Here is a 21,932-nt window from a genome sequence, read left to right as displayed (position 1 = left end):
TTGGAATTTCTGAATGTGGGTAGAGCAATGTGGCACAAAATTGTCTCTGAATAGTTGCAATTTCATAAATTCTGTACATGTTGGGTTCCCACGTTGCTTACTGAGAAACACAAAATGGAAAGAATGGCTAGTGGTCTGGATCAATTTTTTGAGAACATTATCACAAGGGAGATGAGATGTGTATTCCTCACATGACCTCCTCATTTAAACATCAGTCAATGGAATGGTCTCACATGACAACACCAGTGAAAGTCAAGGCAAAGTATAATCTCAGCACAAAAGGTTATGACAACCATGTTTTGGGATAGACACAGAGTCTTCTTGGTCGCGTTTATGCAGCAAGGGACAGCAATAAACCCAGTCGCTTACTGTACTATCCTGACTAATCTTCAATGAGCAACACAGAAAAAGGGATGTGGCCTCCTGATGCCTGGAGTTCTGTTGCTGCATGATAATACCAAATCCCATTCTACTATTCACGCCAAAAATATAATCAGATATTTTGGATGGGAACAGACTGTCCATCCAACATACAGTCCAGACTTGAAGCCAAGCAATTTTCACTTGTTCCACTGCCTAAAGGTGCATCTCAGCAGCAAGTGCTTCACAACAAACGATGAGGTTACAGAAGCAGTTAAAGACTGGTTATCCTCATAGGTGCCAGATTTGTATGACTTAGGGATATGAAAGCTTGTAGAATGTTATGACAACTGTTTAAACAACACAGTAACTATGCAGAAAAATAGAGAAACATATACGGAATTAAATAAAAACAGGTTTTTGATAAAAACTGTGATGTTTTATGTCTTTATGAAGTCTGATCTTATTTTCCAAATAACCCTCTTACTTCCTACCTATAAATTATCAGTACTACAAACTTGTGTGTTTCTTTATCCACTATGGTGGCACAGAATTTAAAGAGCTATTCATCACCATATTCATTAATCTTATGGTCCGAGACTTAATTCCTGATACTGATTTGTAGCCATTCCACCTTACAGAATTATGACATTAGTGTATATTCTTCAAGATGAATCTGTTCAACTTCAATGATTTCCATCTGAAGTTGTGATATGGACAAGAAATCTGCCGACTTTTTATTTATTCTGTATGGATACTAAACATTCACCCTATTTTGCAGCGAGTCTTACAATCTTTTGATGAAAGAGGGAAAAAACATTTTCTTTAAAACATAACATTATCCAAGTTTCAGTAGTATAATTTGCCAATAGTATCTTCAACTGTAACAATATTTATACTGCAGCTCTGTCTTCTGGATAAATTTGCTCTCTAGAAGAGGCCTAGGGATTACAAAGTAAATCACTGGGAAAGTATGGTTAGGCTGTTGTTTTGGTCAGACTGGATGCTTCTGGAATTTAGTCATGCAAGTAGCCTTTTACCAAAAGCAATGACATGCAAAACATCCTGCGTATGATGTGAACATGTGTGAACACCCCTCTTCCCCGAGTAATCACTGGGAAAGTATGGTTAGGCTGCTGTTTTGGTCAGACTGGATGCTTCTGGAATTTAGTCACGCAATTAGCCTTTTACCAAAAGCAATGACATGCAAAACATCCTGCGTATGATGTGAACATGTGTGAACACCCCTCTTCCCCGAGTAGTTTTCCACATTTTGCTTTAACACACTCGACTCAATCACTCAAAGAGGGACACAACCTTCGCATTAGTCTGAGGAGCATTCACAGCTATATAACCGATACCATAAAAACAAAAAATAATAATTACTGTTGTTGTTATTTATCATTATCAGAGCAAATAGGTCAAGTCTTGACATATGAATGAATCAAAATTTTAAAAACTGAAATTTCTGATATTTTCCACATTTCATGTGTTCAAAAAGATATGATATTCCTTTCTTTAAATCTGGTGAGCTGTAGTTTTTGTGCACAGAACCAGAACATTTACTTACATTTGGTGCACTACAATGGGTGACTATTATGCCTATCCCCTCCCTCTAGTAGTTTATTCTGTTACAGAGATTGACTGTGTGGTGAGATAATGTTTCCCAAAGAAAATTTTTCTACTGTGATGTTTCACATGAATTAGATTTCAAGGCAGGCAGTCCAACAGGTTGCATTAAAAAGCATGACTCAAATATAGGCCTAGTATTTTCTATTTTCCTTATAACAACTATCAACAGCCAGCTATTTCTACTTTCTATGATTCTTGTGGCAGATAACTAGGCTCTGTTTCTGGATCATAATAATAATCAATAACAGCACTATCCCACTAGGTCTATGATTATATTAATTTTGATATCCATTTCACTCTGAACACATGACCTGTTAATTGACAATTAGGTTAGCATCCCCCTGATTGAGCTCCCCACAAACAAGTTCAGGCAGCATACTGTATGCATACCATGTCAATTACAAGTGGCTCATCAAATACCTACATAAGACAAGCAAAGTGTTTAGCAACCTGATAAGTGGCTGTCGTCTCATTGATATTTTCCTCATTCTTTTTCTTTAATGCACTGCGATTTCATCAAATCGCGTTTCTTTTATTAATATGTAACACATATAAGGGAAATTTCACGCATGAAATGCGCACCAGTATATTGCTGTCATCACTAGGGTTCTCATTGCAACGCACTATAATCATTATTAGTAACCTAGACTTAATTTGTATTAAATGGATACTTTTACATAACAAAATGAAAGCAAGGTGCAAGTTCTCTACTTTGGCAATACCATTTATTTCTCAAGGTTAAGGTCTGGGGTATTTTGAAAGGTACCACATGTATACATGTCTGGATCATTACGTACAAAAGATTTAATGGTGTTTCTGTTTTACTTACCCGAGAAAATAAATTTTCGACCAGTTTTGAATCACAGTCTATATCCCATTCTGCATGTCCCCAACTCATTTTAGCAGTCACTTACGACCTAGTAGTGTCCAAAATCTTCACAGTATTACTAAAAAGAAGTGAGAGACACTTCTTCTCAAGATATCGGCACACGGCCACATGCTATTTTGTTTACAAACATTCAAAGATATTATTGATCATGGAATTTTTTGGGGACGTCGATGTTGTGCAAATGGTCGCAAATTTTCTCCTATGAAACAGATTTTTAAATAAAGATTAAACTGCAGATAAATCATGCAAATGTTTAATGTTTAAAGACGAACAACTGCAATTAAGAAAGGTACGCATGGGCAGCATATCACTATCGTAGGCTCTGCTCTGTTAATATAATTTATGTAGTGAGTACCAGAACATCATCATTTTGTCATTAGATAGTAAACAACGTTAGTCCACACAATCTCGCTTTTATTAAATAAGTATATCAATAAAATTCAAAATGCAATCGAAACGAAGTCTATGTAGTTGAATATCTATGGTGAGTATGAGAGGTGCCTTCTGCTGTTAGGTTATGAGAAATTTAGATACAAAACGCACTACGTTTGAATGTTGATATACAGTGGTGTGTAATAAAAATTTAATGTAATCGTCATGGCAATGGGAGAAAACGAGGATACCGACGTCCTTAAGCAGGTAAGTCGTTCCCGGACACTTTCTTGTTTTTTCTTGTGTTTGTCAGACACGAAATAAGTACACTTAGCCTAATTTCATTCTCTCTCATACGGTATCCTATCCGCGTTACTCATCAAGCCACGCCAAAATTTTCAAAGTTGTTGTTGTTGTTGTTGTTGTTGTTGTTGTTGTTGTTGTTGTTGTGTCTCCAGTCCTGAGACTGGTTTGATGCAGCGCTCCATGCTACTCTAACCTGTGCAAGCCTCATCATCTCCCAGTACCTACTGCAACCTACATGCTTGTGAATCTACTTAGTGTATTCATCCCTTGGTCTCCCTCTACGATTCTTACCCTCCTTGCTGCCCTCCAATACTAAATTGGTGATCCCTTGAAGCCTCAGAACATGTCGTATCATCCGATCCCTTCTTCTAGTAAAACTGTGCCACAAATTTCTCTTCTCCCCAGCTCTATTCAGTACCTCCTCATTAGTTACATGATCTACCCATCTAATCTTCAGCATTCTTCTGTAGCATCACATTTCACATGCTTTTATTCTCTTCATGTCTACACTATTTATCGTCCATGTTTTATTTCCATACGTGGCTACACTCCATACAAATACTTTCACAAACGACTTCCTGACGCATAAAGCTATACTCGATGTTAACAAAATCCTCTTCAGCAGAAACTCTTTCCTTGCCATTGCTAGTCTACATTTAATATCCTCTCTATGTTGACCATCATCAATTATTTTGCTCCCCAAACAGCAAAACTCATTTACTACTTTAACTCATTTCCTAATCTAATTCCCTCAGCATCACCTGATTCAATTCGACTACATTCCATTATCCTTGTTTTGCTTTTGTTGATGTTCATCTTACATCCTCCTTTCAAGGCACTGTCCATTCCGTACAAATGCTCTTCCAGGTCCTTCACTGTCTCTGACAGACTTACAATGTCATCGGCGTACTTCAAAGTTTTTATTTCTGCTCCATTGGTTTTAATTCCTACTTCAAATTTTTATTTTGTTTCCTTTACTGCTTGCTCAATATACTGATTGAATAACATTGGGGATAGGCTACAACCCTGTCTCACTCCCTTCCCAACCACTGCCTCCCTTTCATGCCCCTCGACTCTTGTAACTGCCGTCTGGTTTCTGTAGAAATTGTAAATAGCCTTTCACTCCCTGTATTTTACCCCTGCCATGTTTAAAATTTGAAGGAGACAATTCCAGTCAACATTGTCAAAATCTTTCTCTAAGTCTACATATGCAAGACTTTCCTTAATCCATCTTCTAAGATAAGTAATTGGGTCAGTATTGCCTCACGTGTTCCAACATTTCTACAGAATCAAAACTGTTCTTCCATGAGGTTGCCTTCTACGAGTTTTTCCATTTGTCTGTAAAGAATTCTTGTTAATATTTTGCAGCCGTGACTTATTAAACTGATAGTTCGGTAATTTTCACATCTGCTAACACCTGCTTTCTTTAGGGTTGGAATTATTATATTCTTCTTGAAGAGTGAGGGTATTTCATCTGTCTCGTACATCTTGCTCACCAGATGGTAGAGTTTTGTCAGTACTGGCTCTCCCATGGCTATCAGTAGTTCTAATGAAATGCTGTGTACTCCCGGGGCCTTGTTTTGGCTTAGGTCTTTCAGTGTTCTGTCAAACTCTTCATGCAGTATCATATCTGCCATTTCATCTTCATCTACATCCTCTTCCATTTCCATAATGTTGTCCTCAAGTGCATCACCCTAATCTTCAGCATTCTTCTGTAGCATCACATTTCACATGCTTTTATTCTCTTCATGTCTACACTATTTATCGTCCATGTTTTATTTCCATACTGCTTCTCAATATGTTTAGTTATAAATGACATTTTTGATAATTAAAACCAGTAAGCAGAATAACAATAATCTGCATAAAGATTTAAAGTCAGTTGGTATGAATCAGTAAAGTGTTCATTATTCCAGAACTTTCCAACACCCATAGCAGAGCTTAGCTACTGATGAAATATAGCGTAAGAGACCCTGTGTGTACTCCTTCCACCTTTCTGCTTTCCCTTCTTTGCATAGAACTGGGTTTCCATCTGAGTGCTTGATATTCATACAAGTGGTTCTCTTTTCTCCAAAGGTCTCTCTAATTTTACTGTAGACAGTATCTGTCTTATCACTAGTGATATATGCCTCTACACCCTTACATTTGTCCTCTAGTCATACCTGCTAAGCCACTTTGCAGTTCCTGTTGATCTTCCCGTCTAATCTTCAGCATTCTGCTGTAGCACCACCTTTTGAATGCTTCTAGTCTCTTCTTGTCTAAACTATTTATTGTCCAGGTTTCATTTCCATACATGGCTACATGAATTCAGATCACGAATGAAGAATGGCCTGCTGAAGCGTTTTTGAGTACCTGGGCAATCTAACTACTGCTTCTCAATATGTTTAGTTATTAATGAAACTTTTGATAATTAAAACCAGTAAGAAGAATAACAATAATCTGCATAAAGATTTAAAGTCAGTTGGTATGAATCAGTAAAGCGTTAATTATTCCAGAACTTTCCAGCACCCATAGCAGAGCTTAGCTACTGACGAAATATAGCATAAGAGGATATTATGTAAGAGGAGGCCAAATGATTTAATTGTGACCAACACTCCTTGTCAGGCAGATAAAAGAAGCATCCACAGGGAAATAGCAAATGATTTTGTTTGAATTAACAACCACTATTGTGCAAACTCTTTACTTTAAAAAATTTGTTTTAGTTTTATGCTTTCAAAATTACCCCATCTACTGTGAGTGTTGTAGGACTAATAAAAGTGGTTGAAAGTAATAATGTCTTTGAGTGCTTACTGGTGAAAAGTTACATTGGAAAAACCATATAGATCTGCTAAAATGCTTGGGTTCCACATATTTGTCAAAAAAAAGATTGCCAACTTTGGTGACATAGAAATCAGTAATTTGGGCTAAGTTATATATTTTGCTTCTTTTCGTTCACTGGTGCCCTGCATGTAATATTTTGGAATAATTGCTTTCGTAGATAAAAGGTATTCATTGCCCAAAATAAACTAATTAGATTTATATATGGAGTTGACACATTTGTCTTGCAGGCATATATTTAAACAATTGGGAATGTTAATTGCAGTATCACAATACATTTATTTACTAATGAAGTTTGTTGTCAACAATCCATAACATTTAGAAACTGATAGAGATATTCAGCAATACAATACTAGAAGGAAAAATGATTTGCACTTCCCACTTCTATCACAGGACAGAATACAAATCATCATCATCATCATCACCATCTTGGACAGTTTCAAGCCTCTGGCCGGGTCTGTATGGAACATAGGCCTCTCCAATATCTTCTGTCTTGCTACCATCTCTCTGTCTTCACCTTGGTCCAGTCTTCTCCTGTCTTCTGGACGCATTCCTCTACTCTTTTCAGCCATCTGTCTCTCGGTCTCTTTCCATCCAGTTCGATCTCGTGTATCCTCCTGGGTATCTCCTCCTTCTCTATTCTCTTAACGTGTCCATACCCTTTCAGCCTTGATTTCTCTATCTCCTCCTGTAATGGTTCCACCTTCATTAACTCTCTGATCCTCTCCTTTCTTAACCTGTCTGTCTTTATCAGTCCAATACTGTTTCTCAAGAATTTCATCTCACTAGCTTGTATTTTCTCTCTTCCTTTCATAACACAGGTTTCATTGGCATATGTCAGGATTGGGACGTATTATGACCGGTATATAATCTTTTTACTGATTTGAGAGGCTTCTGACACTCTTCTGAAATAGTGCTGCTTTTCTCCCCCACTTGTCGTTTTTTCATCTTCCTGTATTGGGCTTCCTAGGTACTTGAAACTCTCCACTCTCCTCAGTCATTCCTCACCAATTGTTATTCCAGTTGTTCCTCTCTCCTTATTTTTTGTTGTGATAATCACCTCACTCTTACTTATACTAAATTTCATGCCATATTCTTGTACTGTTCGTTCCCATACATCCAACGGCTCTTGTACTTCCTCCTCCTTATTCCCCCAAATCATCAGATCATCTGCAAACACCATAGCTTTCATCTTCCTTTCATCAATTGCTTGTGCTACTGTACTCATTATATCATCTATCACTAAAATGAAGAGTAATGGTGAAAGTGTGCTTCCCTGCCTCAAGCCATTCTTCTGTTCAGTAGAAGCTGATCTCTGTCCTCCCACTTTCACAAAGATCACACTTCCATGGTACATTTCCCTTACCCCCAAATAATCTGTTTTTCTACTCCTCTGTTCTCTAGGGCTTTCCACACTTTGCTTCTACGTACACTATCATACGCTTTTTCAGTGTCCAGGAAGGTCATTAGTAGATCTATTCCATATTCATAGTGCTGTTCTTGCAGTTGTCTTACAGCATAAATTAGATCCACCGTGGGCCTTCCTGTTCTTAAATCCAGTTGATAATCTGTGCGTTGAAATAAAACTTCTGACAAACAGCAGAAATTTTGTAAAATGTAAATTTAAGTTTTTGTCCGTAACGGCTCCTTCTACACCATACAGTAATTCTTGGTGACAGTTGAAAGCTGGGATACCACCTGTTGGCTGTGACATGTGAGGTAACTGCATTGTGAAGTGTAATGTCATTGAAGCATGGCATACTTTAAATGGATTGTGTTTACTGAGGGTGTGTTGGAGTAAGTGATGGCACACTCTAGCATGGAATGTTTATATTTCTAAAATGTTTGTCAGTGATGTTAGTGCAGCACTGGACTTGGTGCTGTGTCTTACTTGGTGTTTTGGAAATTTGTTTTTGTTGCCTTGTCAGTTAGTTATTTAATGTTGTTAGTTATTAGCTACTTATATGTTTCCAGTTTGGAAATTGTTTTTTCATAATATTGTTATTGGATTGAAAGCTATGTTGTCAGTGTTTCATTTGGTTGGAATGGATCATGCAATGAAATTTACTAGTCATTGATCGGTTTCTGCTATGTATGGTGATATGACGTCTACTATCAAATTTCTTCAGTTTTGTTTTCTTGGCTTAATGTGCAAAGTGTAAGCAATGCACGGAATGTATGAAATTGACGTGTACCAGCCTAAATTTATTTGTCAGCTGACTTAGAGTATTATATACATTTTTATGTATTTTTTATCTTTATTGTTACAAGAAATGTAGTGTGTTTTTCTAGTTCATAAATTTCTGAGATGTGGGGATTTGAAATTTATGGTGGAGTAATTTTTTATGATTTTGTGGTTTGTGTTGGTGTTTTAGATTCATACTTAGTAGTTTGTATTTGTGGGTATTGTAGAGTGTGTTATAGTTACTTTGGTCTTGTTAGGTTTTGATAATAGTTCTGTTAGTTGTGAGTTGTAGGTATGCTTTGTTTGAGCTATATAGGTAAAGCAAAATTTGCGTGACCAAGTTTTTGATTTGTGTGTGGGATCCTGATGTCACTGTGTTCATTTCAGGTATGTAGGACAAGTGAAATTTGCTGTACTAGATTGTAGAGCTGGGTGTCAGTTTTTGGTATCACTGGCTTCACTTGAGCTCTATAGGTCAAGTGATATGCATGAGTAAATGGTGTGTGTGTGTGTGTTTTCATCATTTTTGGGTTAATATTTACTTTGGAATTGTGTTGTGGTTGCTAATGTCATATACTTAGATTGTCCCTGCCCAGAACTGCCTACTTCTCATGGGTGTCCTGTTAGTTTGATTCTGTTGCTGGAATTAAATGTTTCGTGTGTTATTGATGTTTGTTCATGGGTGTAATGAGTGACCTTATGATTGCCATACTGAATAATCTCGAAATCAGGGTGTCCGCCATCTTGATGATGTCGTGGATCAAAGACAATGGATGATATCCCAACTTTCAATAATACAGCTTCTTGAATGGAAATAATTAGTCAGTTATGGACCTGTAAATGACCAGCATGTCACTGATTGCCTCTACAATGTTTTATCAAATAACACGTTATATCATGATGCTTATCATGAATGTGATGTACAGAACATGGAACAAACTACTTCACTGGTGAGTTTCTTAGTAGACTCAGGTGTGTATGTATTATTAATAATATCATATGTCAGTGTTAAATAAAGTCAGACTTCTGCATATCTTCAGGGCAATTATATAAGTGCTGCAAACTGTTTCCTGTTTGACAATGTGTAACTACAATAGCTCAAGAATGATTTTATGGACTTCAGTGTATATATATTTGTGAAAAGTTTGGTTTTTACTCTTAATAAATTTTTTTTTAAGATATTTGTTTTATTCCATGTCCTTTGAGGACAATTTCACTAATGATGTGTGTGTGATGTCCTTAGGTTAGTTAGGTTTAAGTAGTTCTAAGTTCTAGGCGACTGATGACCTCAGAAGTTAAGTCCCATAGTGCTCGGAGCCACTTATGATGTGGCGAAGAAACAATACCGTAATTACCTGTTCTTTCTTTTTCTTTGTAAAGCCAATTTACACACACCAACAATGGGGTTTATTTCCAACAATAAATTTACATACACTCACTACTGAAAAAAGTACAAGCTATATTAATTCAGGTTCCCAAAGTCCTGTCTTAGACACCTGAATAACGCTGTAGTCAATACAATAACAATTCTGGTGTGCAGTCCACTGCTTGCATCAACACTGGCTGAGGTCAGTCGGCACCCTGTTGGAGTCTGATGTGATCCTGCCAGAGGATGCACTTTAAGTTCACAACCATTTGAGTAATAGCAACACAGCGATTGATAGTAATATTGTGCCAGCTGCTCAGTTCCCATGGTAATGTTGGACAATGCGAGTCCAGTGCGCTACCACTGCGCCACCTCACTCGATTCACTTCCTTGGAGACATGGACAGTGCGGAGACATCTATGGCCTCTTGTGAGGCCCCGAGAAGATCCCGCGGAGAGACATGAGAGTATGGTCGAAAATGTCCAGGACAGAAGCTCGTGCGTGGAACGTGCCTCCTGGACAAGATGATGGGTGAAAATTCCGGAGCAGCATCCATAGGTGTTGTGGACCTGGGGGTGTGCTCCAGCGAGATGGGTCCCGGAGAAGGTGGCGTCGCGACTGGGGCCGGTTCCGGCGTACTCGGAAGCGGTAGCGACGTTGGCTGCATCAACATGTACGGTAGATCGGCAGCAGCAACAGGACTGGCTTCTCGGGCTGGTGGAGGCGAAGGAAGGGGCAGTGGCGCCGGCGTGGCCACCACTCATGGGCGCATCTGGTCGTAATGGCGAACAACCATGCCGTCGTCCGTACGTATTTCACAAAGCCGGCGGCCGCGAAGAGCCTTGACCACCCCTGGAATCCATTTAGGGCGAGATCCATACCCTCGCGCCCACATGTCGGCACACATCGAGTATTTTCCCGCACTAGGGGACACAGCACAAGGCCTGACAGGGTGAAGCAGGTGCAGTAGAGTGCACGGTTGGCAACCATGCAGGAGTTCAGCAGGGCTGCGATCACCCAGAGGCGTGATGCGATAAGAACTCAGAAATTGCAGCAGAGCGTCATCTGTGGAAAAATCACTAAGGAATTTTTTCATCTGGCTTTTGAAAGTGCGGACAAGGCGCTCGACCTCCCCATTCGATTGCGGATGGAAGGACGGTGCTGTAACATGATGAATCCCTTGTCCAGTACAAAAATCACGGAAGGCCTGCGAAGAGAACTGAGGGCCATTGTCCATGACGATCGGGGATGGAAGACCTTCTAGTGCAAAGATTTTGGACAAAGCCAGTGTCGTCGCCACAGTGGTGGGCGACGGACGTCGAACAACAAACGGAAACTTCGAGAAGGCGTCAATCAACAGTAGCCAATAAGTACAGAGGAAGGGGCCGGCAAAGTCAGCGTGCACCCATTCCCATGGCTGCGCCGGATCAGGCCACGGAGAGGGCATTGTACGAGGTGCAGCCACTTGTTGAGCACACTGACCACATGTAGCAACCATGTGGGCGATGTCCGAATCAATACCGGGCCAATAAACATGCCTGCGGGCCAGGGACTTAGTCCGAGAAATACTCCAATGGCCTTCATGCAACAGTTTGAGAACATCTTTGCGAAGAGAGGCTGGCACCTCGACCCGTGGAGACGCGCCATCCGTGGCCAGAAGAACAACACCATCATGAACAGACAGACAAAGGTGCAAAGCATGGTAGTTGTGAAGGGGATCTGATGCCCGGCCCTTGGTCCTGTCCAGCCAACCCCGTTGAACAAAACCGATCACCTGACACAGGACTGGGTGCCGCGCAGTAGCCAACGCGACCTGCGAACCTGTAAGTGGAAAATCTTCGACTGCACGACGTTCTTCCTCATCAATGTGGAAACAGAGTAGTTCATCATGATCGAAAACCGGGTCGGGGCCCATCGGCAATCGCGACAATGTGTCAGCGTTGGCGTGCTGGGCCGTGGGGCGATAGTGAATCTCATAGTGAAAACGAGACAAGTATAAGGCCCAACGTTGCAGGCGGTGAGCTGCCTTATCCGGAAGTGACGCTGATGGGTTGAACAGAGAGACCAGCGGCTTGTGGTCAGTGATGAGGTGAAACTTAGAACCATACAAAAAAACGCTAAACTTTTTTAGATCATAAATGATAGCGATTGCCTCCTTTTCGATTTGAGAGTAACGCCGTTGCGCAATGTTGAGGGTCTTGGAAGCATAGGTGATGGGTCGTTCTGACCCATCCTCATACCAATGGGTGAGAACTGCCCCTAGGCCATACTGTGACGTGTCAGTCGCCAGAACCAAGTGCTGACCCGGACGGAATGTGGCAAGACAAGGCGCCGACTGCAAATGAGCCTTCAGGGGGACAAAAGCCTGCCCACACTCGTCGGACCAACAGAAAGGGATGTTCTTGCATAACAGCTGATGCAGAGGATGAGCTACCGCTGCCGCGGATGGAATGAATTTGTGATAATAAGCAATCTTGCCTAGAAATGCCTGAAGTTCTTTGACCATAGACAGCCGGGGTAGAGCGTTAATGGCCGCAACGTGCTGACGTAGAGGACGTATACCCTCACGGGACAAGAGGAAACCAAGATACACAATGGAGGGTTGGAAGAACTGTGACTTGTCCAGATTGCACCTCAACCCAGTTGAATGCAAAACCCGAAACAGTGAACGCAAATTGCAAAGGTGCTCCTCAGTGGAGGCCCCCGTGACAACAATGTCATCCAGATAGTTTATGCAGCCGGGAACGGAAGCCGTGAGCTGTTCCAAAAACTGCTGAAAAATGGCCGGTGCGCTAGCGACGCCAAATGGTAACCGCTGGTACTGATACAACCCACAAGGAGTGTTGATGACGAGAAATTCCTTGGAAGAAGCATCCAACGGCAACTGATGGTACACCTCCGATAAGTCAGGTTTGGAAAAGAACTGGCCCCCAGCGAGCTTGGTAAATAACTCGTCAGGACGGGGAAGAGGACAAGTGTCAATGAGGCTCTGAGCGTTGATAGTGGCTTTAAAATCACCACACAATCGCAGACTCCCGTTTGGTTTAGAAACCACCACGATTGGCAATGCCCATTCGCTGGAGGTAACAGGAAGGAGAATCCCTGAATCTGTTAACCTGTCTATCTCAGCCTTGACAGGTGCACGCAACGCCACCGGAATAGGGCGTGCCCGGAAAAACTTAGGGCGAGCTGTAGGTTTAAGAGTAATGTGGGCTTCAAAATCCTTGGCACGACCCAGACCAGCAGAGAACACGGACGAAAATTCAGAACACAATCCATCCAGCTGTTGATATGGAATATCCTCAGATATGAGGTGCACATCATCATCAATGGAGAACCCGAACAACTGGAAAGCATCATAACCGAACAGGTTTTCAGTGCCCGCATGATCCACCACATAAAACGTGAGGGGCCTAACAACAGACTTGTAGGCAGTGGAAGCATCAAACTGGCCAATGACAGGAATTTTCTGTTTATTATAAGTTCTCAGATTTCGCGTAACTGGAGACAAGGGAGGGGAGCCCAACTCCAAATACGTGTGGGAATTAATGAGAGTTACTGCAGAGCCAGTGTCCATTTGCATGTGAATGTCTTTATCCAGAACACGAACAGTAACAAACAACTTATTTGTTTGAGAAAGCACACAGTTAACATCCATGTCCGATGCCTCGTCCTCGTCGACAGGAACTTTAGGGGACTGACACACAGAAGCAATGTGGCCGCCTCGCCCTCGTCGACAGGAACTTTAGGGGACTGACACACAGAAGCAATGTGGCCTTTTTTCCTACATGAATTACACGTGGCCCAACGTTTTGGACACGCAGCCCTGTCATGCTGTATGAAACAATGTGGACAAGAAGGAAGTGCGGAACAAACCTGTTTCTGTGGTTGCTGTTTTCACTGCAAGCGTTGTGGCCCAATGCGACGTTGTTTACGCGAGTGAACCGCCCCCACATCTTCGTTCTCCTGTGAAACAGGCAAATTGTCCGTGTCGAAAGTTGACTGTACAGCGCCTACATCACACCACGCGTCTTTGCGCGCCAGCAGCGTGAGACACTTCAAAGGATTGAGCGATGCTTAGAACTTCCGACAACAACAGGTTTGGCAGTTGTAGGGCACATTGCTGAACTTCTTTATCAGGAGCAAGCCGTAGAATAGCATCCCTAACCATTGAATCAGCATAAGACTCATGATGAGTGTCCGTGACAAACTGACATTTCCTACTCAGACTGTGTAGTTCCGCCGCCCAAGCTCGGTAAGATTGATGGGGCTGTTTACGACACCGGTAGAACGCCACGCGGGTGTCAACGACGCAACTGGAGAGGCTGGTTCCCGCAGAGGGGCTAACTGAGATAGCAGCTGATAGATCCGTGGGGAAATCCAAGATATAAATAACGACTTACATATAGGAGCGTCGACAACGCCTAAAGCCAAAAAGTGTCGCCGCAAACGCTTCTCATAATCCTCCCAGTCTTCAGCGGCCTCTTCGTAAGGAGGGAATGGAGGCGGAGAAGAGGAAGACAGACGATGAGTAAGCGACGTCGACAACGCCTGAATAGCAGCCGTCAGCTGTGTTTGTTGTTCAATGAGCGCTTGCATAAGCTGTTCCATGTCTGCCCCGTCACGAACACACAAATCCACAGCGCAGTGAAAATATCCGACCTCGTCACCAAAAAGTGTTATAACCTTTAATCACCAATAATTGCGTGGATATTCAAACACACTCACTTAGAAACAATAGCTGGTTACATGATAACAACTCAGTATGTCTTATTCGACTGCCATGTCGTGACATGCGGCCGGCGCCGTTCATAGCTAGGTGGCGCTCCTGCGCTCAGCCGAGTTGTGGAGCGCCTCTATCGCTGTTTGCACGTACTGTCGTGGCGGCACTGTTAAATGTCGTGGCACTGTCACAATAGTTACTACCAGAGGTAAACCAGGGGTGTATGTCATTAAACATGGAGACTGCTGAGGGCAGTCTTTTAAAGCTTGCTGATAGTAAGGTGACCATTTGAAACATGTGCCTTGGTGTCGTGGCTGCTTCTATGGGGTAAGAGAGTTCTTCAGGTTTGCAATGAATTGGCCATAATAGTTGATCATACCCAGAAACATTTTTAAGTCTTTGATCTTTCTGTGGGCTGCATTTTATTGATCACAGCAACATAATCGTCCTATGCTTCCAGTCCATTTGTCTAGAGTGAAAACCATAAATATGTCGAGGAAAGTTGCATAAAAGCACACTTGCACACATTGGATTTAAGTACTTGTATTTCCAGCCTCTGGTACAAAAGCTCAAGGCTATGAAGGTCATCCTTTGGAATTGGATCTGTGACCAAAATGTCATCAAGGTATGCAGCATAGTTGAAAATGCCCTGTAGATGTCTTCTGGTAAAACATGAAATATGGTAGGGGCTAAAGAGACAATGGAGAATAGGTGTTAACGTGTCTTCATGAATGAGCCTATCCTGCTTTGTTTTGAAGGCATCCTTAAGAATCAAAAGCACCTGGCAGACATTGAAAGAACATGGGGCTGCTGACACTTTAAGAGTGACTTGAGTATCAAAATCAGTTTTCTTCCCCAGCTTGGGTGAGAAAATTGGCGTATTTATCACAGAGAGTCTGTAAGGGGAGTAAGTCCTTTCAAATTGCATGACGTACAGAGTTTCATGAACCATAAATCCAAAAGTGTCACTCCAAAAAATTGCCTTCTTTGGAGTCAACTGCTTTTTGAGATGTTGGCACTTCAGTAGACTGTTCACTCACTTGGTTCACTTCCACAGGTTGAGGTATGTTTGTGGTGGAACTGCTGAGACATATCTTTTTCAAGTCACACCAGGTGGCAAGTTGCGTGGACATGCACACTGAGTGTAGTGAAGGCTGCCACTGATGTGACCCATTATCACTGGTATATTTTTTTACAGAGCTGCTCTAATGGAGGTTGTATGACTTCCCTCATGACCGATGACAGAAAGCCGACTGCCACAGCGTCTTCATCTGTCGTAAATACACTTTGGCCATCGACCAGTTTCATGGCTTTGAGCTAACTGGGTTTCCTCAGTATGTGGTTTCTCATTTTTCAGGTGGGTGTAAGCTGCACTGTAATGTACCCGATTAGAATCCACAAAGTTCCGCCCACACAAATGTTTGAAATTTCAATTTCTTATTAATACCTATCCATATGTCAGAGGCCAAATGGCTGCAATAATACGTTCCTTCATTGCAAATGATCATGCAGTAGAGAGAATATTCTAGGCAACTCGTGTTACACTGGATTCGTTAATGGCTCTAGTTTTACTGTTAGGTGATACAGTTTTGGATTTCCTAACAAGAATGTGAGCTTTTGTCTTTCTGGATCAGAAATCCAAAAAAACGTAATTGCCATCGTTGATGGTAAGGAACATATCGTTACTGTTGGTGGTGTTCATGGTAGTAAGGTTGTAAGCTTCAGTAGTGTGGGAGATGTTCCTGGTACAACTAACAAGATCTTGGCCTTTCTGATTATTACTGCCAGTTAATAAAGTGAATGAGTGGCATGGGAAAACCTGCAAAACTGCAAGGCTGCAGAAGGATTTTATAGGGCATTGGCAGTTCAGAGCAGGGATGAAGTGTATACAGAAGACAATGTAGATACTATGTTCTGTAAATTCCACGTGTTGTTTAAATTAATTTTCGAGGAGACATTACCAATAGTAGCCATTTGTACAGCAGCAGCCAAGGGAAATAGATGGGAAACTACAGATTTTAGAAAGTCTTTCCAGCCACTTAAATTGCTCTGTTCTTTACAAAAGCACTACAGTAATCCACAGTTCCTAGATTAGTATCACAGGTATAAAGAAAATTTACAGGAGGATACTGCTCACTGCAAGAAGTAAATTCAATGACAAAATATTTTATTATGCAGAAAATAAAAGCAAAGTAGTGTGGGATGTTATAAAACAAGAAACTGGAAAAGACAGACACAAGTATAATATCCTAAAAATCAAAGATGGGGATAGAATAATTGAAAGTCTTCAGGAATTGGCAAATTTTGTAAATGATTGTTTCTCTGCTATTGCGGACAAGTTGCAGTGAAACCTGTCTGAAACACTTGTAGCACCCATAATGACTTACACAGCAAGCACAATGATGTTGTTTCCTACAATGGAGCTTGAAGTAAGTTGGCTGGCATAAATGAGGTTCCTGTCTGTTCTGAAGGTGTGCATAGATAGCATACGAGCCCCATTAAAAAACGTAATAAATGGATCTTTTAATTAAAATATTTTTCCAGAGTGTCTGCAGTATGAAGGGGTTGTGCATTTACTAAATTGAGGTAATGTGGAAAGCATTGAAAACTGCAGGCCAATTTTGCTACTGTCTCCATTCTCAAAAACAATTGAGTCAGTTGTGAAAGAGAGACTGTTGAGTTGCATAAATAACTACCTTTTTAACAAAGCACAGTTTCCAAAGTGGAGAAGTACGTTAGCAGCCATAACAGAGTTCACAGTGAAATTTTTGACAAGGATGACTGTGTTATGGCCATAGTCTTAGACTTTTCAAAGGTGAAAGAGTGGTACCAGTCTCAAATAGAAAACAGAGTGCAAAAGGTAGAAGTATTTCACACATCTGCTGATGATAAATTTCTAATGAAACAGTTAACAGACAGGAAGAAATAAACACAGATCGTCCTCAGGGTAGTGTATTGGGTCCACTTCTGTTCTTAATATACTGGGTGTTTTGAAATGAATATCAGGTTTTTAAGACTTTGTAGCATTTATTACATTCAATCTACATTTGTAAATAATACATTAAATGAAAGAGCAACTCGAACGGTTTTTCTTACAAATGTTCAATGTGAGCACCATTCATCATATGGCACACGTCTAGACAATGCATGCCAGCTTTGCAAAGCAAAAAGTTACTGTGTGAATATGAAGATTTTCTGGATTGTATTTCTTTAGTGATGAACTGACATTTGACGTAAGTGGAAATGTGAGCACACATAATACGCCAATTTTTGTGGGTCGCCTCATCCCCAAGAGATGGTACAGTTGCAACGAGATTCCCCTAAATTGAATGTTTTTGGTGCCATGTCCTGGCAGAGAGTTTGTGAAGCAACTGTAACTGGTATTTATTATCTTTATGCACTAGAACTATGGACCTTCCATCAATTGGAAGAAGTTGAACAACAAAACTATTTGCCAGTAAGATAATGCACTGCCTCACAGGCATTTGGTGTAATGACATTGTACCCGGCTGCTCAATTGACTGTAAGTTGCTGTATGACAGAGCTTGTTTTGCATGGTCTCCATGTTTGTCTGATTTGACATTGTACGATTTTTATTTCTGAGGTTTCATAAAGGATCATGTGTAAATACCTCCACTACCAACTGAACTACCTGACTTAAGAAAGAGGATTGAAGTGGTTGTCGCAATAATTACTCCAGACACAATGATGAAGGATTTGGGAGAACTTGCCAATCAACTCAATGTGTGCCTTGTTACAAATGGTACTCACATTGAACACTTGTAAGAAAACTATTTGAGTTGCTCTTTAATTTGCTGTATTATTTATAACTTTAAGCTGAATGTAATAAATGCCACAAATCCTTAAAGCCCCAATATTAAATTTTAGATATGTAGTACATCAATGACTTTTCAAACAGTATAAGATATGGGGTAAAAGTTCTCATTGCTGACAACAGCAACATCATAGTCATTGACAAAACACCTGAACTGCTTTTACAGAAAGCAAATGAAATGCTCAGTGTGTTTGCTATTGGGCTGTATGTAATAAATTAACATTGAACATACAGAAAAGAAATGTATATACTTCACCTTGAGGCGAAAAAAACTGTCATATTAAGTGTAGAAGCTAAATCTGCAGATTGTGTGACAAACTCAAAGTTCTTAGGGAAGAACACTGACTGTCAACTAACATCGAATGAACTTACGAAGATACCGGCAAAAAGAATGTCATCAGCATGTTATGCTCTTAGCATTTTAGCAACTGTTTGTAATAGCTACTGTCTTATGGTGACATGGTATGCCTACATACACTCAGTTCGTCACTGTGGGATTCTCTTCTGGGGATCGGAGCACAAAATAGGAACACAGTTTTTCAATTGCAAGAAAGACCCATAGGGATACTAATTAGAAGTAATAATTGGACTCATTGTAAAAATATATTTTTAAAAAATTGGCATCCTTATCGCACTAAGTGAGTACATCAGTCAATCTGTGGGGTACATCAGGGAAGAAATTACTAAGTATTTCACTGGTAGTTCTATACATATAATCATGAAACAAGATCAAACAGTGGAAAATCCAGGATGAAGTAATGATAGTATTATGAAAAGGATGGACTGCTACTCACCATATAGAGATGATGATGATGAATCATAGACAGGCACAGCAGAAGACTGCTTTACATGGGAGCTTTTGGCCAAAAGGCCACCTCTTAATGCAGAAACTGCAATCTATCCTTTTCATAACATCATGGAATAAGAGCCAGTTTGGACTTACTCAGCTTGCCCTTTTCTTACATGATGTACTGTGAACTGTGGATGAAAGGCGACAGGCAGATTCCACATTTCTAGATTTCCAAAAATCATTTGATACGGTGCTCCACTGCAGGCTATTGATGAAGGTAGGAGCATGCAGAATTTGTTCCCAGATCTGTGAGTGGCTGAAAGACTTCTTAAGTAATAGATGTTTGTTGTCCACAATAGCGAGTGTTCCCCAGAGACAAGGGGAATCCATTAGGAGAGCCTCATGGAAGTGTCATAGGGCTGCTGTTATTTTCTATGTACATAAATAATCTGGCTGACAGGGTGGGCAGCAATCTGCAGTTGTCTGATGAAGATGCTGGAGCATGTGTGAAGATGACAAAGTTGAGTGACTGCAAAAGGTTACAGAAGACAGACAAATTTTGTAGTTGTCATAAAGAAGACACATTAAGTTGCAGACAGGCACAATTAAGTCACTTATGAAAAGCTTTCAGCCACAGCATTCATCAGTAAAAGAGGAACAGAGTGTCACACAACATTCATATACACAAGCAAGCACACCTCATGCAATAGCCAACTATGGCAGCTCAGGACCAAATGCAACTATCGCGTGGGATGGCAGCAGCAATCTGGAGGGCATGGGGAATGGAAGTAATAGTAGTACTATACAAGTGAAGGGATATGGCATTTACCAGCTGTGCTGCAACCATTGCACAGCTTTTTATATTGGCGTGACTACCAGCCAGCTGTCCACCAGGATAAACGATTGCGGCCGAACTATGGCCAAGAGCAAAGTAGACCACCCCTGTGGCCCAACATGCAGCTGAGCATAACATTCTTGATTTCAGTGGCTGCTTTACTACCCAAACCATCTGTATCCTCCCTTCCACCACCAGATTTTCTGAAATGCACAGACGGGAGTTATCCTTCCAACAAATTCTCTGCTCCCATAATTATCCTGACCTCAGCCCTATGGTAACAAGCTGTCCCCACGCTATCCACCCAGCAGTTTCCATCCCCTCTGCCCTATCATCTCCTCCCCATTCTTGTTTCCCAGCCTCTTTGTTTGCCACCCTCTGCCAAGACACGCACTCATTGTTCCCCACTCCTCTCGTTTTTGCTCCTTTTTCTCTCACCTTCTCGTCCCACTACCTCCTGTCACTGCACATAGGCATTCTAGTCCCTGTGCACTCAGCCAGACAGTGTTCCTCTGCCTCCTGCCCCACTCCTCTGTCCTCCCCCCCCCCCCCCCCCCCCCACCCACCCATACACTGCCACTGCTATCCCTTCCCCATCCCCACCCCCTCCAGATTGCTGTCACTATCTCGCGTGATAGTTGCGTTTGGGCCTGAGGTGCCAGATTCGGCAGTTGTGTGTGCATGAATTGTGTGTGTGTTTCCCTTTCACTGATGAAGGCTGTGGCAAAAGCTTTGTGTAAGTGTTTTTTAATTGTGTCCATCTGTGACTTAAACTGTCTTCTTTACAGTAATTAGCAATCTGTCTTTTTCCTGCATTGTTGATATTCCTACATGGAGTTTCCATTATTTGGAAATTTCTAGTTGATGTGATGAGTGGCAGTTAGTACTAAATGTAGAAAAATGTAAGTTAATGTGGATGAGTAGGAAAAACAAACCTGTAATGTTCAGAGACAGCATTAGTAATGTCCTGCTTGACACAGTCACATCGTTTAAATATCTGGGCGTAATGTTGCAAAGTGATATGAAATGGAACAAGCATGTGAGGACGGAAATGATTCGGGAATTCAAATGGGAATCCCTGGAGGAAAGGTGACTTTCTTTTTGTGGAACACTATTGAAAAAAATTTAGAGAACTGGCATTTGAAGCTGATTGTAGAATGAGTCTACTGATGCCGACATACATTTTGCATAAGGACCATGAAGATATGAGAAATTAGGGCACATGTGGAGGCATATAAACAGTCATTTTTCCCTTGCTCTATTTGTGAGTGGAACAGGAAAGGGAATGACTAGTAGTGTACAGGGTACCCTTTGCCACACACCATATGCACACCATATTTTGGCTTGCGGAGTATGATGTAGATGTAGATATAGGTTTGCCAAGGAAAAATAAACCGAAAACTCAAAACAGCATTTTCTATCAGGGAATAAAATTGTATAATAAACTGCACAGGAAAATTAAAAAGATTACTGTTTAAAAAGGTAGCTTAAACATTTTTCATAAGTAATGCATACTGCACAGCTAAAGATTACTTAGGGGACACTGTATAAAGGTTAATGATGAATGGGGATAACTACAACATCCTGTCGCATTGCAATACATGATCACAGTGTAATGTTTTACAAGAAAATAATGGATAGAGGGGTTGCTCACTCAGTTTTTCAGCTGGACTGAGCAGCATAGTCGAATTTGTACTTGCATGGAGTCAGCTTTCTGAACAGATTGAAGTTAGTACAAGGGGCACAGCGGCATCTTTACAGTGTAGGAGTCACTAAGCAGATGTCCTTAGTATGACCAGCAATGGAAAACAAAACCATGTTTTAT

General features: G+C 41.1%; 2 protein-coding genes across 4 annotated transcripts in view; one reads left to right on the top strand and one right to left on the bottom strand.

Annotated features, from left to right (window-relative positions):
* LOC126412878 (uncharacterized) overlaps positions 1 to 3,027 on the bottom strand; it is a 46,774-nt gene extending 43,747 nt beyond the window's left edge. The window contains exon 1 of the mRNA XM_050082761.1: positions 2,822 to 3,027. Coding sequence (XP_049938718.1) covers positions 2,822 to 2,890 — 69 coding nt within the window. The 5' untranslated portion in view covers positions 2,891 to 3,027. The remainder of the gene's footprint in view (positions 1 to 2,821) is intronic.
* A 340-nt stretch (positions 3,028 to 3,367) lies between these two features.
* The window catches only part of LOC126412418 (zinc finger protein 836-like), a 167,449-nt gene continuing 148,884 nt past the window's right edge, over positions 3,368 to 21,932 (top strand). For all 3 annotated transcript variants that reach the window (XM_050082008.1, XM_050082007.1, XM_050082006.1), the window contains exon 1: positions 3,368 to 3,520. In XM_050082008.1, coding sequence (XP_049937965.1) covers positions 3,479 to 3,520 — 42 coding nt within the window. In that variant the 5' untranslated portion in view covers positions 3,368 to 3,478. The remainder of the gene's footprint in view (positions 3,521 to 21,932) is intronic.

The sequence above is a fragment of the Schistocerca serialis genome, chromosome 7 (assembly GCF_023864345.2).
Source record: "Schistocerca serialis cubense isolate TAMUIC-IGC-003099 chromosome 7, iqSchSeri2.2, whole genome shotgun sequence".
In the NCBI taxonomy this organism is placed as follows: Eukaryota; Metazoa; Arthropoda; class Insecta; order Orthoptera; family Acrididae; genus Schistocerca; species Schistocerca serialis.
The sequence above is the reverse complement of the archived record's forward strand: the minus strand, read 5'-3'. Positions and strand labels throughout refer to the sequence as shown.